General features: G+C 40.2%; 2 protein-coding genes and 1 long non-coding RNA gene across 5 annotated transcripts in view; 1 reads left to right on the top strand and 2 right to left on the bottom strand.

Moving 5' to 3' along the window:
- Nucleotides 1-8811, bottom strand: part of LOC105015725 (AT-rich interactive domain-containing protein 3B) — a 57693-nt gene extending 48882 nt beyond the window's left edge. For both annotated transcript variants that reach the window (XM_010879077.3, XM_010879087.3), the window contains exons 1-2: nucleotides 8355-8811; nucleotides 6691-7338 (exon numbers count right to left, since the gene is read on the bottom strand). In XM_010879077.3, coding sequence (XP_010877379.1) covers nucleotides 6691-7338; nucleotides 8355-8390 — 684 coding nt within the window. In that variant the 5' untranslated portion in view covers nucleotides 8391-8811. The remainder of the gene's footprint in view (nucleotides 1-6690; nucleotides 7339-8354) is intronic.
- A 539-nt stretch (nucleotides 8812-9350) lies between these two features.
- Nucleotides 9351-15924, bottom strand: fam219b (family with sequence similarity 219 member B). Its single transcript, XM_010879065.4, has 6 exons — nucleotides 15465-15924; nucleotides 14970-15087; nucleotides 14236-14329; nucleotides 14046-14123; nucleotides 13740-13791; nucleotides 9351-10926 (listed from the first exon to the last, which is right to left on the bottom strand). Exons 1-6 carry the CDS (start codon nucleotides 15531-15533, stop codon nucleotides 10777-10779), a joined length of 561 nt encoding a protein of 186 aa, XP_010877367.1. The 5' UTR covers nucleotides 15534-15924; the 3' UTR covers nucleotides 9351-10776.
- Nucleotides 15032-18527, top strand: part of LOC105015708 — a 7602-nt gene continuing 4106 nt past the window's right edge. The window contains exon 1 of one of the 2 annotated variants that reach the window (XR_002195656.2): nucleotides 15032-15106. This is a non-coding gene — a long non-coding RNA (uncharacterized LOC105015708). Of the gene's footprint in view, nucleotides 15107-16486; nucleotides 16637-18527 lie in introns of those variants that run through there. The other variant, XR_828396.3, reaches the window with a different exon arrangement.

Genomic DNA, 18527 nt, shown 5'->3' with positions numbered 1-18527 from the left:
TTAGACACAAATATCATAGATGCACACCCATTGTATCTATCTTTAAAATGAATGAACGGTATTTGCGGCATCTGGGAGGACATCTCTCCAGCCTCTTGAAGACAATGCCATTAAAAAAGTCCCCCTGCCTCCACTGTCCCCCTCCCCCTTTAGTGGTGCAACCTGAAACTGCCACAAGAGATGAGCTGTCATTAAATACTGCAGAGCTGACATAATGACAGGAAAGATAAAAGAGAGGAAACAAAAAAAAAGGGCAGACCAATTCTCGTTCCACAATGCCTCCCCACCCCCCATGCTCAGCCCTCTCTCCTAATAAAAGAGCCAGACCACGATAGCCAGACCACAGTTCTTCTGTGCTCTGCTACACCTCTCCTGCTCTGATTAATGGTGTTAGTCGGAAAACAGGCCTACTCTCTTCCAGCAGCCAGCTCTATATCTGTTGAACCGCCTGGTTTCACATCACCTTTGAGCGTAACTTGAACGGGGGCCTATGGCCAGAGTGGATATATATATTAACTGCTGGTTTTAACTGGCTGATCTCCCAGGCCAGCAGACTAGAATAATCCCTTAAAATTTGCCCTCTACTTTGTGAACATCAAAGCATGAGGGCAGCACCGTCACGTATCTGTAATACAGCGACATCCTAATGTTTCTGCCGTAACAATGTGAGTCATTGTTCAGAGCAGTAGAGGGCTCCCTCTAAATTCTATTTACACAATGTCAGATTCCACATGCAAAGTCAAACCCCTGCCAAATGCCTATTTGAATAATCAATAGTGTTTTCATGTCAACCACCTGTATTCAACAGAGTGAGATGCTATGCAAGCCTTGTGAATATGCATATTCCTTTGTGAATGAGAAGAGATATCAGGTCCAATTTATATTTGTTTTTCTGCACGACACAGAGTCCTAATCACATAGTATCATGCACTAGTAAAAACCCAAACATTATGAAACTTGACACATTAAACCACACACAGTAAATAAGCCTTTCAATAGTATGCTGACCAATTTTGACACTGGCACTAATGTCCATTCAAAAACTCCTCCATCAGTAGACAAAATACAGTTGGGCCAATCACTTCACTTTGTCCCCTCTGGTGTGCGAGGGATTAAAACAAGGAAGTGAGTTCAGAAAATCTAAAAGTACACATCTTTTAAATAGTTTTAATATACTTCTTGATATTTTATATTTTTGGTATAAGAGAAGTTGTGGCAGTTCCTGAAACAATTAGTTCTTGCTCAAAAAACCAAGAGTTCAGGCTGTCTACCATGGAAGAGTGGGTCAAAATTCTTCCTAAGCAATGTTTTCACAGAGAGACATTGAGTGTTTCACTTTGTCCAGTATGCATAGAGATGCATTCACTAATTTGCCCTGGATACGAGCAAGAAATAAAGGATGAATAACTGTAAATAGAAGAAAAATATTGGAAACCAGATAGGAAGTAAATACTTTTTCACAACACAGTAGGCTAGCACATTGAGCTCTATGCTAAATTGACAGCTGGTCATGATTACATCAACTTCCAAATCACTGTTGGTCATGTTTCAACACGTGTTCATGGTAGCCACCTTAAAATGGCTTACCTCAGTCAAACAGCACATTCAGACATGGACATTTTTTTTTACTGGTTTTCATGTTATTTGTTGCAGACTGGGGCAAGGATTTGAATAAAAAAAAAATGTACTTCAAAATTGAGAATGATATCTATTGTGTTAAAGTATTAACACATGTATTGTGTTAAAGTAAGTATAAGCCTAAAGCCAAAAGCTTGAAAATTAACACTATGAAGGAATTCAATAAGGAGCTACCGAATTCTTCAACCTTCAAAGCATACACTTTTAGGCTATTTCCTATCATGAGCATGGACCAGTGGTTCTCAAAAAATTTCGGGGAAAGAGACCTTGGTTGTCATGAAAAATTCAACACGGACCCCTCATAGCCAGAACCCAACCTGTGCAAGATAAATTAAATACGAGATATCTTTAGCTGTATTTGTTAAAATGAAAGCATGCCTGACAGAAGCAGTGAAAGAGACAATCTCAGTGTGTGTAAAGGCCTAGCTATAACAATGTCTGTATTGCACGTTTTTAGTATAGTGTAGGATGGCGTGGGATTAAACGCCTCCCTGGGTTAAATGCTCCCCCGTAATTTTCCATCAAATGATGGCACATTTTATTTCCACACATTCCTTGGTTTCCACTATTCTTGTTCATTTAGAAAATATTGTTGAATCACCTCAACTGAGCAAGTAAAATTATTTTTACATAAATTTATCACATTTTTTATAATGTAGAAAACATTTTAATGTGACATGATTAAGTTTGACATCTAAACAGATTTTTTATATGTCAATAGGAAGGCCTTATGGAAAGTTATCCAACCACTTGTTCAGAGAAACCAGAAAAGGAACCAGGCAATCCTAGTTCAGCCGGCCAGCAATTAAAAGTGATTACTGTTGTGGCACACACTGGACTTGAACCCAGGTCTCTCATTTGAGAGGCGGCATCCTTAACCATTATGCCACGGTCCTATTTGTATGCCCAGTGTCGGTATAGCATCTCAACATTAGATCATTTTGTCATGCATTAACATCACACCAAGTTTAAACATATATAGCTAGACACCATTAAGGATTGTTTTAAACTGACTAATGTTTCTTATTAAGTTTACCTCCACCAGAAATAGCAATGTATAGTTTTTGCCACTGGTCATTTTAACAGCTTATTAGCCAGTTATAGGCTTAATAGTATCTACTAACTTACTACTTGGAATAGTCATAAGAATTGAGCAATTTCTAGCGAGAAACTATACACTACCAAAGCTATTTCAGTTCATGGCACAAAAAGGTTTGTTTTTCCTTCATTTGTGAATGACATTGATACAATAATGATCAAAGTAGCCAACGATAACCTTTTCGTCAATTAAAAAGACGAGAGAATTGTGGAAACCCCTACTCTTTTACTGCCGAAGGGGTTTTCAGCTAGCCTATATTAACCAAAAAAACGGCGTACTTCTAGAAAATCCAACAAAAATAGTTGCAATATAACTGTAAACTGTTTTATTTTAGGCTTACTACAACATAGCTACTGAAGGTGGTATACAGTGAAGTTCTTGTCTATCCGGAACAGATCCTAATGTATAATTTGTTTGACTGTGATGAGATTCAAGTCAGTCAGTCAGAGACATTCACTCTTCTTAGCCGGCTCCGCTTACACGGTCCGGCAAAAAATTATAATTATTTTTTAAAGCAATCCTGTTTTTTGTGGTGATCGTGCTTGGGGCTAAATGCCTTGTCTCTTTTGGGGCAAAATGCCCCAGGGGGAATATTCATCAAATGTTATTTGAAATTGTAATACATGTTATACATAGCTTTCTGCCTTTGGATATTGGAATGTGCAATAAAAGGTTAATTAGTTTTGTTAACTCATTTAAATACAGTTATCAAGATTTAATTTGTTTCAATTATATAGATTACATTGACAGAACGATTTTGACACTTAAATATGGAATACATTTGGGGCAAAAACTAAAAAAACAGGGGGCCTTTTACCCCATTGGGAGGGGCATTTTGCCCCGATAGTGGGGTAAAACATCCCATTTACATAGTTTGGCATTTGATTAAGTTACAAATAAGATAGAAACATTCTGCCCAATATTTTTGTTCCCATATGTATTTGTCTGACTCTAATCAATATGTTCATGTAAAAATCTGACCAATCATTTCCCTTAGGGGAGCGTTTTCCACCAAGTTACCCCATGTTTTTATTTTATTCCAGCTGTAACAAAACCAAACCATGACCCCAAAACTACAAAGGATACCCTACTGTGATATTGGTGAACTCTTTCAGCCATACCATGTCATTCTATTTTCTTTTTGAAAGTAGTCTGTTCTAGCTGCAATAAAACTCCTGAATTTTCTCCATGATCACCATTTCTTTTATTCGGGATCCAATGTATTGCTCGCACTTCTACTTAAATAACTGATCAAAACCTTATGGTTTTCTAGTCCCTCCAGAATAAAGGTGGTGAGAAACATTTGGAACAGAACAAAAAAAAAAAAAATAGAACAATTTCAATAAAATGAGTTTTGAATCCCAATAACAGTGAGAATTACAGTACATTGCCACACATATTCTGACAGCATATTGTGATATCCCTGGCAATTCCCTGCTGCAATTTTTTTTTTGGCCAAGCTCCATTTAATTATGTCTGTCGTCTATATGTTCTAGGAGTTTACAGTAGCCAACTCTAACCACAGCACTGCCTGCCAGCCTCTAATTCCACTTAAAAATGTCATTTAAAAATGTCCCCCTTCCACCATCTCCTCTGTGTGGAGTTACATTTGGACAAGGACAGAGTGACAGCCCAAACTGGTTTCCCCTGTAAATAGACAGTAATACAATCTTAGGGAAATGATGGTTCAGTACATTCAAAAAAAAAAAAAAGGTCAGCCAAAGTCACACATCAGTTCTGCCTTCTGTCTGTCAAATCCACGGAAACATGTTTTTTTTTTTTTTAGATCAACCCTGGTGGGCCGCGACACAGCGCCCGCTAACTTCCCTAGCACTGACTCAGCTGAGGGGGATCGCTCAGCTTCCACTCAGCGGCGTAACAGGGTTGAGGAAATATTTACCTTCAGTGAAAAAGTAGACTTGGCACAGTGCCCAGACACTTCAGAAGGTTAACATCATTACCGTGCGGTAGTATACCTCCACCCTCCCAGCCCGTGTGCTGTGTGTCTGTCCGCCTACAACCTCAAAACACTTCACCCAGCTGGCTCCTCTCCGTCAGCTGGACCCGTGCCAAGCCTGCTCATGCTCGGAGACAGCAAATCAGTGAGTGCGACAGAGCACAGATTGAGCGAAGTGTCAGTGAGCAACACTCGTGCTTGGCCCTTTGCCAGTGCACACATCTAGGATTTTTAGCCACAAACGCAGAAGAGCGGCTCAGCCTCCCCACAGACTTGAAGTGTTCCACAAAGATACTGTCCGAGTTGTCTGTGTTGAAGCCAAGATTACCCAAAGTTAACAAAATGGGCCAGGCCGAATAATCAGACAAAATACACAACAGGAGTGGAAAATGGCAAATGCTTCTCCACTTCTGTGATGTTTTCTTACTGGGAGGACATCTGTGTTTTCATTACACGGCTTTATGTTGACTTACTACGTTTGGGGAAGAGATAGTATAACTTTGATGCCTTTAGCGGCTAGTCTTAAGTTCTTAACTCTTTGATGTAAATATTAGGGGTTGACCGATTATCAGCCTGGCCCATTATTGGATCCGATATTTATAATTTCTCCAATTATCGGAATCGTTAATTTGTCTAATATGACGGCCGATAATATCTATATTTTTATGCGTTCCTCTGGCTCAGATGCAGCTGCACGTCTCAGAAAGCTTTCTGTTTTTATTGTGGCTCAATGTCCCGCCAATTATCGGATTGGTTATACCTCACGAGTAAATAGCCAATCAACATTGTACACCATACTTGTGAGAGAGGCGTGGGAAAGAGGAACACAGATGAACAGCTGAGACAATAGGCTGTTTTCTCAAAGGTAAGAATGCTGAAGTTGCGAAAACATTACATTAAGACCTATTTATATTATGACAATACCCAGTTTAAATTTTTTGTAGACTAATGTTACTTCACTGTAAGTGCCTAAACTAATGTTTTCGTGTAGCCTACAAGCAGAAGAGACATTGGAAAGTGATTTTTCAGGACCCCAATTTAATAGGCCAAACATGATAAGGGATTACATTAAAACAGAGACAAAAGCAATGGCTTTTAAATCAGTCACACCATTTCCGCCAGAGCCCCGCGTAATGAGCTTTGTTGATGTAAAATATAACTAACACTAACATTTGAGTTTATTTATGCATTGATATTTTTGTGTAACAATGTCAGTGCTAATGCAACTAGATAGCAGACGGTAGATAGATAACGTTAGGAGGTTTATCAAAGGTAACATCAACCTTGCTAATGATAAAGCGTTCACCTCTGTTTTTCCTTTGCCTGTATTTCGCATTTTACTAAACTGGCTAGCTATCAAACTACATGAACATGAGTGTTATTCAACACCAGTAACTAATGTTTAGGCTCATAGCTAATAAGCTAACGATAGTTGAATGAGATAGCTACTGTAACCGATAATTACCAAAGTTATGTTACTTCAGTTCTGAGTGGGGCAAAGACCCATAGGGGACTTGGAGAAAAAGGTTTAATATAAGGAAAGAACCCTGACAAGAACTCTGTAAACAGTAAAATGTGTCTGTTTTGGGGGACTATTTCGTTAATTATTTTAAGTTTACAACTCTCTGCACTTAATTCTTCAAAATATAATGTTTAAATGTTCTGTTTTCTAGTATTTAATTAAACATATGTTTAAACGCATGAAAAGGAAATTTTGTGTTGGGGTTTGTGCTACTTTAACTTTTTTACAGTAACATTTAAATTTTTAGCCCCAAATATTAGTCAATGGTCTCCTTGATCACTCATAATCTGTACCGGTATTGGCCTTGAAAAAAAACATATCGGTCGACCCCTATTAAATATGTCAAGACATGAATGAATCTGGGGGAAAACTATGGAGAATGAATCTGGGGGAAAACTATGGAGAATAAAGCTAAGAAAAAACAGCAGGCTTTTATAAAGAGGGCAGACAGGTAGTAAGTCAGGGCGGCCATACCTGTTTGAAGTGATCGTCAAAGCTATTCCAATCAGCATGACCGTTGGGGGAGGTGGCAGAGTGGGGCTCTGATGGATAGAGATTCTCATCAGGCTCCTGCTTTACTCTGACAGGTGGCGATGGGGCCCGCTGGGGGCCCGATGTAGAGAAACTGCCAAGTGGATGCGGTGGAAGACGAGAGGCACCCTGCTGTAGAGCAAGGGTCTGCTTGCGGAGGTACTCCAGACCACTAGTCCCTCCTTCCTCCTCCTCCTCGTCGCTCCCCTCATCTCCCTCCATCATCTCCTCATCGTCATCTTCATCCCCTGAATCCCGCCCTCTGTCCTCCTCATCCTCCCTCTCCGAGTCCACACTGCTCTGGTTGGAGACCCGGGACAGTTGGCCTCCTCCAGATGCCCCTCCACCCAGGGCTTTGCCCATGAAGCCAGCTCCAGAAACCCGGGCCGCGGCAAGGATGGCCTGCTGTGCAGCTACCTGCTGGGCGTACATGATGTGGGCTTCGCGAAGCCGCCTCTCCTTGCGCTCCATCTCCAGCCTGGCCTGCTGCTGGCGCTGCAGCTGCTCCATGACAGCCTCCAGCTTCATCCCACCTGCCGTGCCTGCCTGAGGATAGCCACCCCCCAGACCAGCCTCCTGAGACATGCTGGGCTGAGAAAGGATGTGAGAAAGACGTCAATAGCCCAACCATAAAACCACAACTGAAATGACTAATGAATGTCTGGTTTTACGGTTGTAATAAAATGCATAACAAAAACTGGACTATATAGACAAAAACTAGTCCGAATGAGTGAAAACACAGGGAAACATAATAGCAAGCTACAACAGACACTCACGCTATGCAGGTTAAGTAGGCATCACCAATGCAACAAATGTTTCTATAATAACAATAGACCGAAACAGTAAAAGTACAGAACGCATGATAGCTCTATAGAAGCGCAGTAATGGGCACAGTTCTGCGTAATGTTTACATTACACAACCATTTTATCCTATATTTGATATTTAGAAAATATATCAATTGGAGGCATAAGACTCCATTAAAAATACCCTACAATTTTAGAATGAGTCATTACAGTAAGAACTTTGAAACAATTGTGAGGCATTAAACCTCGTACAGTTATGTTTCTAATCATAAATTGCAATTGGCGTGTGCCCGAAACGAAAAGCTAACAATATTCACAATCAAAATGTTGGCAATGATAGTGTTATAGTTTGAAAAAAAAAATAGAATCTTATTTTCTCCATTTGGAGCCAGTCAGTAAGAATTTGCCTTCCGGATGAATATGGCGGAGCTCCAGAAAATATACATGACTGAATAAGCTAAATAGTAAAGGTAGTAGCCTAGCTGCCAGGCAATGTGCCACGCACATGAGTATATTTCAGTCTTCAAAAACCTTATTTTCACGGAGATTTCAGGGCAATGTGCATGAGTTTTAAATGTTTCGTTTTGTGTAATGCACAGGAATTTCAATTTGGAGTTTTAGTTAACAACTGTTCAAAAAGGCAATGAACGGTAAATAATCAAACATAAATAGTAAGACTTTTTACAATATTTTGATTTTTTCTGACAGTCTCGTGCTTTTAGCTAAATTATCTCTTCAGATAAATGCTCGTTTCACCATGACACAACCGCGACTGAGCCGACACCAAAGGGGACACAACTCACCATTTGTGCCTTACTGCTACCGGAGTTGTCCACCATCCCTCCTTCCTAGGTTATCCTTTTCCCTCTGCTGGCACGCTTTCAATCACTTGTAAACAGAGAAATTGTGCATGCGGGGGAGGGGGCGGGGGGGTTAAAATGTGTCCACCAGCTGATATGACTAGTGTAGGCTGCACCTCTGAAATATATCTTTCTCCACGTTCTTATTTTAATTTAGAGAATGACGGACACGAAAAATGTCCCGATCTCATATCTCGAAATGCTTCGCGTTGAGGTAACTCCCTTGACTCGATTTCCCACACCCCCCGCCTAGGCGAAAAACATCATTAGGACCCGCCCAGTGACAGCAACAAGTTCAGGGTTCCAGCGCTACGTCGGTTGAGTAGTCACAGCGCGTATGCAAATCTCCTGAGAATGGCACCACTGCCAGTCTAATCTCGGATCCATGTAAAATAGAGCCTGTTAAACTGTACATAATAGATGCATATGGCTGTCATGCTGAGTCGCGCTCCTTCAATACAATTGCATTACACACGCAGATTACTTGCCTATAGAATAATTAACTGACATGTTTGCAAAATAATATCACTGAAATATAATTACATACCTCATGAGTTACATTACATATCCAATTTACTGTTGTACATTACACATGCAAAAACTACCAAGCTAAAATGTATGCTATGAAAATAGCTTACAGAGCCAAAAGCTCAGTGACAAGTAAGCAAGTGACAGTAACGTTAGGCAACTTTCCACGCCACGAAAAAATATTGCAACAGCTCACTTCTGCCCCCACGTGGCTGAGATTGTTCTTCACCATTATCAAGGTGCTTTTCCGATAAACCGGACGATCATCTCCCCCTGCATACTCAAAGCTCTTGCAAGGGTTCTACATAATGAATATACTAGATATGGCTTAGATAGGGCTTGAAAGCACTCTGTAAAATCACTTTCAATGGTGTAATTTTCCATGCTGCAAACCAGAAGAAAATACAAACAAAAGGATGTATATATTTATGAATATTATTGAAATGCAAAAGTACAATTCTAATCAAATACAAAGACTCCTTTCACCTATATTGCATTTAGCACCCAGTAACACTTGATACATTGTTGTAACTAGAATCCTGAAGCAGATTGTCCCATTAGTTGCATAGTACAGAATAGTGCATTATACTGGCTACTGACTGCACCTGGTGGTATGAAGTGCAATATTTATGTACATCTATCTACACAGGTCAAGAACTCCAACTGTCACGCACATCTTCCAAACTGCAAAAATAAACAGTGGTTAGCAAACACAAACACACTTCTTATATTAGCCACACAAGGGCTCTTGAGGGAGGAATAATCACACTCGTGACACCTGTCAGACAGGCAGGTTTTCTTCAAAATTATTTAGTGTACTTGCAAAGCACTGCTCATTTTGAAATTTTAAGAAACAGTATTATGAGGCTGAGGAAAATAAAAAAAAATTGCTGAGCATCTACTTTACAGTAGGGAGTTATATTGTTGTGTACATCATTGCCCTTTAAGTAGCGGTTAACCTCAGTGACATCAGCTGTAATTTTCAACCTTCACAACCAGGACTAGATTGACCACCGTACAGTAATAACAGTGCCATTTTGTAACATTTTTACATCAAATACTTCAGGGTCTGTGGACAAATTATTGAAAGGCAGGCCTGCTATTAGAGTTAAGTGCTAGTATCCATATACTATCATTTAAAGCATGAATTCATAATCAAGTCAATCATGTAGTTAGTAACAAAGCCACAGACAGGGATCTGACATTGTATCCTAGGATTCATGCCACTGACTCACAACACTGAAACAGGGACATTTTAGATGTGTAACAATGCCAATCAATACATTTATAGTTAGGGAATGTTCACGTTTTGGTTTGTTTTCATAGGTCCCACTTTGAAAAGAAATACAGCAAGAAAAGCCTGCAAAAAAGAAAAGCCTCAAACCACTCAGGGACATTTTCTGTATGCATACTACAACGCATATAAATCCTCAATGTCAAAACCGATCTGGGAGTGACACCTGGTATGTCAATCTGGACATTAAGGCAGTCACCTTGCCCATTAGATGTAAGACTGCAGTGCATGTCTAAACATGAATCACCCTGACCTGTCTATTCAGAGTGGCAACAGGGTTAGCACTTCATTTAGGTCCAAAACAATACACAGGTCAACCTTCAACGGTGACAGTCCTGTTTTGACAGAAACTTTAACCCAGATTTAAGGTTGGTTAGTTAGGGGATGGAAAGCACTGTGTAAACATGTGTTAGCAGTTCTGAGTGTTAGGAGGGATTCATGCTGCGGTAGTTATGGGCAGCAGGCCTCGCTTGGCTGAGACAGTGGCTGAGGTGTCTGGGTAACAGTCTTTAAAGAGAGCGGAAGGCCGAGCCGGGTCTCTCCTCACTGCATAGAGCACGACGGGGCTTCAGCACAGCAGCAGACGGAGGAGCCCATGGCTTTAGGGGGAATGAGGTCCAGGTCTTCGTCATCAGGGATCTCATCCAGCCGGTATCCGTCCTGTAGGAGCTGCTTGCTCAGGTCTGGGTGCACCTGTGGAGAAGTCAAAATGCCAGCAGTGGAATTATGAGAATCTGAGACGATACACAGAGTGGCCCGCTTAATATTTCAGCCCTGTGGAGGAAAGGCCCCTGAGTGAGACATCTCACTGGCATATTTTTTCTGGCAGAATGGACACTCCTTAAAAACATCAAACACAACTTAATGACTGTTCAAGCAAAAATAAAATAATATTGGGGGGGGGGGTGTCTGCAAGTCAGGTGGCTACTTTTAGGTGTGAGGAAAAACAAACATGGAGGTAGAAGTTAAATTTAACAAGGCAAAAATGGTTTACTGAACCTTGCAATGATAATTATTATTGAACTGTGCAGTAGAGACAACAAAAAGACAGGTCCTAACACATATATCAACACAAGCTCTTATCAAGGACCGTGTTATTTTCAGTTCCAACATCCAAAGAGTGCAGAAAGTCTAAGGAAAACCATTGCATGATTAACTGAACTTGTCAGAGAATACTTATGCTAACGACTGAGTACTGACCACATACAACAAGTGTAAGTAACTAGATCCAGTGTCTGAGCAGGTTTTCCAGGGGTGTTGAAGTATGAAAAAAGTGAATTCATACAAGGAAAATATCTAGACATAATCATGAAATGTCTTACATTTTATTTGTGGCAATACATACTAACAATATCCCTAAATGATTTCTGGCGATTTTACAGTCCTTTTGATAAAAAAATTATAATAATAACACTAATATACGTACAATGCCAACAAAAATACTTCACTATATCTTGTTGTGTTATAGACTTCATTTTTTTATTAATCTACACACAATAATGACAAGGCAAAAACATGTTTAAAAATGTTTGCCAATTTATTTCAAATACAAAACAGAAATAGCTCCAAAAAAAGTATTCAGACATTTCAATCAGTACTTTGTAGAAGCAACTTTGGCAACAACCACAGCTTTGAGTCTTCTTGGGTCCCTGTACCAGCAAACTCCAGGATTTGGTCAGTTTCTCCCATTCATCCTTCCAGATCCTCTCCATCTGTCAGGACTCCCAACAGATGTTCAGTGGGGTTCAAGTTCCACATTGGTGGGGCCACTCAATGACACTGACAAACTTGACAAGCCACTCGAGTGTCATCTTGGCAATGTGCTTTGGGTTGTTGTCATGTTGGAGCATTAATCTTCTCTCTAATCTTAGGTCCTGTACACTCTAGATCATGTTTTCTTCAAGGACCTCTTTGTAATTTACTCTGGCAGCCATACTTGCCCAAGCCATAACACTACCGCCACTATTTGTCACAGATGAGGTGTTATGCTTTAAATCAAGAGCAGTTCCTTTCTTTCTCATCACTTTTCTTGCCATCACTCTGGTAAAGGTTAGCCCTGAAAGGTTTATTCTCTTCACAATAGGAAGCATTTGTCAGTCAACCTCTATAGTGGTGTTCCATGGTCCACCAGGTTGTTTTCAATTGCAGAGCTCCCCAATGCTTGGTTGCATCAAAACAACATACCAAACAGTTGATTTTGAAAAATCAAATGTATTGGCTATGTTTGATTCATTATCATTTTTCAGCCAGATGATGACCTGCTTTACAGGAATTTATATTTTAGAAACAGAAACAGATGACAAATGCAACACCCAGAGTCAACTATACATTTTGGGTTTGCACTCTTGTGCATGAGCAAACAATGAAACACCACAAAGCTGGCCAAGAAGCAGCTGAGTAGCCAAATGTCCAATTGTTTCCCGATTTATAAAAAGGGCTGTAATTCCAACATGATTACCGGTTTATTGGTTAAAATACCCTCAAATTAAAGCTGACGGTCTGTACTTTAAATTCTTAGTCATCGGTTCACATCAAATCCAATGTGCGAGAGTACAGTGCCAAAACAAAAAAAACATGTGACAGTCCAAAATACTTATGGACTGCTCTGTAATTCAATAATATGAACAAATTGGTCAAGGGTCTGAAATAGGCTGTCACAATATCTGATTTTCACTACATGATTATCATGGCTAAAATAATTCTCAGTAACGAAATTATCGCAGTATCTACAAAATATTTGAAGTTAATTTTGTTTAATGTGTGGTTCTCTCGCTTTTTTGGCAAATGAATTACACTCAAAATACGAGTGTAGGGAGGTGGAGAGAGTCTGTAACCATAACTCAACAAATAAAAAAATAAAAGCCTACAAAAAGAACAATGACACTTAATGGATAGTGAAAAGGCAACCAGATGAACTGATAAACAAAAGATCCACAAGGCCTAACACCAAGCGGAGTTTTGGGGAAATAAACAAAAACATTTTGCCTAGTGAATAGGCTAGGAAAAGACGTTAATTCAATCTCTAGTGTATAGGTACAGACTTGTAGTTTGATCACATGCATCATTTGTCTATGAATAATCAATGGAAAAACCGAGAGGAGTTTGTGGAAAAATGCAACATCCTTTTTTCTATGTAAATAGGCTACAAAAACAGCACATCTTTGCTGATCTCTCCGGGGGTTCTAGTGGGGCTAACAAGTTGATTACATCACCAGTGCACAGGTCCAGTCTCCTTGTTAAAGCACATGCATTGTTTATCTATAAGTAACATGAATATGGTATCGAATGACCGAGAGGGGCTTTTGGAAAAATATAACTTAAGTTTTGCCTAGTGAATACAATATTATCATATGTATTATCAACATGATATCAATATTTTATTTTTTAAATATCACGGTTATCGTCAATACCGGTATATCATGAAACCTCTACTCTGAATACCTTTGCAAAGCACTGTATACATTGCTGGACCCAGGGATACACTGTGCCACACTGGAAACACTTACCTCAGCTGAAGAGTATCCTGAGGAATATTGCTCCACATCCAACTCATCATCACTGCAATGTTAAGGCATAATAACATCCTTGGTAAAACTATAGGATGGGATTCAATATGATTGCACCATTTCATTTACATTTGAGTAAAAAAAAAAAGTTGCTTTTACTGTGAACATGACCTACATAAATATGGAGACAATGCCTTTGAAGCATGCATTGCTGCCAAATACTCACTCGGATTAAAGCCATATACATGCTAACTAAACACAGGGCTCTTTGTTTGTGGTGTCTGCAGCCAGAAATGCATTTCTTACCTGTCTGATTCCAATGCTACAAGGGTATCTTCAGCATGCTGACTCAAAGCAGCATAACCTTTGTTGAACTTGATGGTCCTACAAGACGAACAAGAAATACTGAAATGGCATAGCTTGAATTCCTCTTCAAATTATTTCCTGCTTGCATGTGCTCTTGTAAACATACTACTGTCTCCCCCAGTGCGCTCACCTCTTGCCTCCTTGTCTGGGCTGTTGCAACACTGGACCTCCCAAAGTAAGGCCTTTTTTCTTCAGTGCTTTACGGGCCATCTCCCTGTGTTTTTCTAACACAAGCAGAACAATAACAATTTACAATCACAATTTATTGGCATGCTTGATGAAGACGAGGAAAAATTAGAGTGTTTTTTCAACACATAATGGAATACATTGTGCTTCATAAATAATCCAAGGTAACCAAGAGTCAAATGTGTCAAAATTATTGCCACCACAGTTTTCAGGGCTTTGTGTTCTCCTCTTGCAAGAAAAATTGCACTAAGACTTTAAGTATATATTCATTAAAATGTTTAAGGAAAACACATTTGTAGGAATCATAGACAATTTCTTGAATACATCGGTCCAGATACTTAAAATTCTTTAGACTGTGCTGATGAACTTCACTCTTCAATGATTAACCATGTCTTTGTGGACTTGACTATGTGCTTAGGTCATCTTGCAGATAACTTTCATGTTTTTTTTTGCCAGAATAGCCTGTTATGAAGTAAAATGTATATTTCTGTTTACCTTTACCACATTCACATGAGCACTGAACTGGAAGCCAAACAGCCCCATGACATGCATTCTCATTTTGATGTCAAGGAGCTCTATTTTCATGTCATCCAAAAACAACAACATAGGTTTACAACATTAAAACAGCCTCCAAACAACAAACAGTAGTCTAATAGGTTCAGCAAGAAATGCACCTACGTAGTTTCATGTGAATGGCTGGGGCTTTAGACATGATATAGGGTCCTCTCTTCTCCACAGGTCTGATGCCCACATGTGTAGCCTTTGGTCTTGTGCTGCTGTTGATGCCAGGATGACCCTTGACAAGTGGAAATCAGGTATGCAAGAAATAGATAGACAATCCCATGAAGATTAGCTAACGTTACAGGAGAACAGCAGTGCCCAAAATATAGGGAGCTACATTAGACCTGGCTTTCAGCCTCTCATGCCACCGTTTATAATAATGTAATGGAAGCAAACCATTACCCGCTAGTAATTTTACGTTAGCTTAAAAAAGTACAATTACGTAATGTAGGTTAGCTAGCAAGTTGGTTTGTTTAACGTTAGCTAGATAACAAGCCAAGCATACGGAGACACCAATGTAAAAGTTGGCTGTCATTTGAAACGGATCTGTAAGTCGGCAGAAATCCGAGAAACTGTTAGCTAATTCCGTTAGCTAGCTAACCAAAAACATACCAGCGTTAAATCTTGGGACTCGGGGACAGCAGCGAGGAGAGTGTCCCTTTCCTCCATAATGTCGTTCATGACGGTGGGAACGGTCACGCTTTACACCATATTACAGTCATGTTTAGTTCTATTTTAATAACCATCCATTAAATGATATTGTTTTTGCTGATAGCCTGCTGGAGAGCATTCTTCTTCTGTTGTGGGTTTATTTCGAGACCAGATGCCAAAATGTGTATTGCTGCCACCAACTGGAAAAGGTTGGAAAAACTCATGAAATGATCACCCTAACGTAATTGGGAAATATCCAACCTTACAGCAATTGCAGTAGAAATTAAACGAGCAAATCCGTTAGCTAACGACATCCCAAGTCTAAATTCTGCACCAGTGCAAAAAGGGTAATAAAGCTTGTATCAGTCTACAGAGCTTAGATCAGTCTACTTAACTCTGGACAACAGGTCAGGTCTACTATTGTTGGACAAGGCTATCTGACTGGCATATGATAGAAGATGTAGCCTAAAGATTATTACACAGAAAAAGAGCCATCAACAAAATTATAGAATAAAATAACACCACTCTACGCTACTGTGTGGCGTAGTAGTCAGAGCTGCAGTCCCTACACACACTGTGAGTTCGCCGCCCCAGATGCTAATGTGGCAATCTTTTATCCGGACGGAGTGCCGTTTATGTTGCGATAGACGAACTGCAACCGACGTGTCTCCCATAATAAATCGCTTGAAATGCCGTACTGCGTGTCTAGAAACCCTGCTCTCTCACTCAGCAGGTTATTATTATTAAACCTTTATCTCAACAAGGAACCCAGACTGAAACCAAGGACCCTTTTACAGGTTCTTGCGTATGCATGTTTACATATACAGTTTAGGTTCAATGATTAAAAAATACAAAACAAGACATAGGCCCAATCCCAATGTCCCCTTTAAACCCAGAACCCGCACAGACTTAATTGACGTCACCTGGTAAGTGAGGCTGCATGGGTTCAAAATGCTATAAATAGTAATGGGACAGCATATTGCGACATTATCATGTTACTTTGACGACGTTGAAACATGTTGCACAGTAGTATTGGGAACTTTTTATTTTAAGTTTTTTACTTTCTTCGCGGCACAGACCGGCTGTCTGATTTCTACGTTTTGCAGGCTCTTTCCCTACAGAGTGGATGAGAGGTAATTGTCTGTATTTGTCAATAGTCAATGTACTATTTTCGGTCAAAACAGTATCACACACAGGTCTGGCTATATGAACCATCAGTGAGCTGTAAACTTTTTTTCTAACGTCGGGTTTGGTTGCTCTATCCATGCTTGTTTACCATTCTTCTTCTCATAAAGGCGGGTTTGCCGGGATTTTTCGCTCGCTTCCGGGCTTCCCCATGTAACCCCCGTGTTTCACATCACAACGTTATTAACTGTGACAATTCCCTCAGGCTTAGGGTGACCAGACGTCCCGGTTTCAAGATGGGTGTACCGGGTCCCGACAAATATCTGCAAAACATAAACATTTCCCGGTTTCACTACCAAATTGTCCCGGTTTTCACCACAGTAATAATAATAATACCACAGTGTTTCCACATACGTGTCGGAGCCAAACAAACAACTGCCTAGAACCGCGGAGCAAAGCAACAATTCTTATCAAGAGTGGCGGCTGGCCAATAGAGGGCGCTAGGGCACCGCCCCCCCTTAAGCCACACAAAAATTAAAATTAAAAAAGAAATGTACAAATAAAAATAAAAAAATGATAATAATAATAATTATAAAAACATCAGTAAGTCAATATTTGTGTTTGACATATGGAATACATCCAGTTATGTGTAAAATATGATAAAAAATCCTATTTGCAACCTTTCCTCTGCCTGTCTGAAAGCCTCATTAGCTCTGGGGCGATAAAGCGCCCCCAGGAGGCCGGTCTATGTAGCAGTTAAGCCAATTGCTAATTTAAGATATGAATGTATGACATAAAATGTAGCCAATCAGCGTTCTTAAATCGAATCCAAGAAGGGCGATTATGTTATCGCCCCAAGCCCCTGATAAAATAAGGACCGGGCTCTAGGGGTGCCATTTTTACTAGACGACAATGGCGAGCGCGAATGTTACTCCTCCAAGACCCAACCCTAACTCTGAAATCTCTCCTCCAAGATCCGTTTGAGAGGAGAACTTTGGGTGAAAGAGCTGGGCCCAGATCAACCTGACCTCTCATTCAGACCGCAGACTAGCGAGAAAGGGACGCAGTATATGCGCGGCTTCTCCCGTAGCTGAAACACCAGGAAGGCTTGGCTAGCTGGGTGCACTCAGGCTAATACTTTATTTTGCTTTCCGTGCTTGTTTTTTTAAAGGACAGGGCCAGATCAAAGCATGGACAGTTACAGAGTGAGGAATATGAAGCACCTGTCAGAGAAGGTAAAGAAACATGAGAACACCAGGGCACACATGGATAACTCTGTTACGCTAGCCATATTAGGAAGGGTGAGGAAACATAATTAGGAGGTGGCTAAAATCAGGCACATTGTATCCAAAATTATCGATTGTAAAGTTTTGTGGGGCATTTGAGTTGGCTTTGCGTGGGCATGAGGAGACTGACTCCTCAGACAACCCCGGCATTTTCCGGGGCTTGGTGGATTTTGTTGCCTCCCTTGACAGTGTGCTGGAGGAGCACCTGAAGACGGCTACCGTTTTTAAGGGCACGTCAAAGACGATACAGAACGAGCTGTTGGACTGCATGCTGTCAGTGCTTTGGATTACATCCTGGAGGAAGTAAAGAGTGCTGATTTTATCGCCATTCAATCCGACCAGACGACTGACGTTTCCACCCAATGCCAGCGGGTGCTTGTGCTACGCTACATCGATGCTAACAGTAACATCCAAGAGCAGTTTTTCAAGTTCATTACGATCCAGAACGTTTTGTTTGTCTTTTATTATGAATGTAGCTTTTTCTTAATGTACAAAACTAAAATGGCATGTTTTAAGATTTAATTTATGCCTTGAAGTAATAAAGCATAATACAAATAATGTTCTCAAGTAAAAATCATTTAAATAAAGTGACTGTAGACCAGAGTATGTTAAG

Source organism: Esox lucius, chromosome 2 (assembly GCF_011004845.1).
Source record: "Esox lucius isolate fEsoLuc1 chromosome 2, fEsoLuc1.pri, whole genome shotgun sequence".
NCBI lineage: Eukaryota > Metazoa > Chordata > Actinopteri > Esociformes > Esocidae > Esox > Esox lucius.
This window is presented reverse-complemented; position numbering and strand designations above follow the sequence as displayed.

Bases quoted from the DNA above. Each gene is read 5' to 3' on its own strand.
- fam219b (XM_010879065.4), bottom strand. From the start codon at position 15,533: ATGAACGACATTATGGAGGAAAGGGACACTCTCCTCGCTGCTGTCCCC. The intron at 15,088-15,464 runs GTATGTTTTTGG...CCACTTGTCAAG, and splicing joins AGTCCCAAGATTTAACGCTG to GGTCATCCTGGCATCAACAG. The intron at 14,124-14,235 runs GTGAGCGCACTG...TTCGTCTTGTAG, and splicing joins CCCAGACAAGGAGGCAAGAG to GACCATCAAGTTCAACAAAG.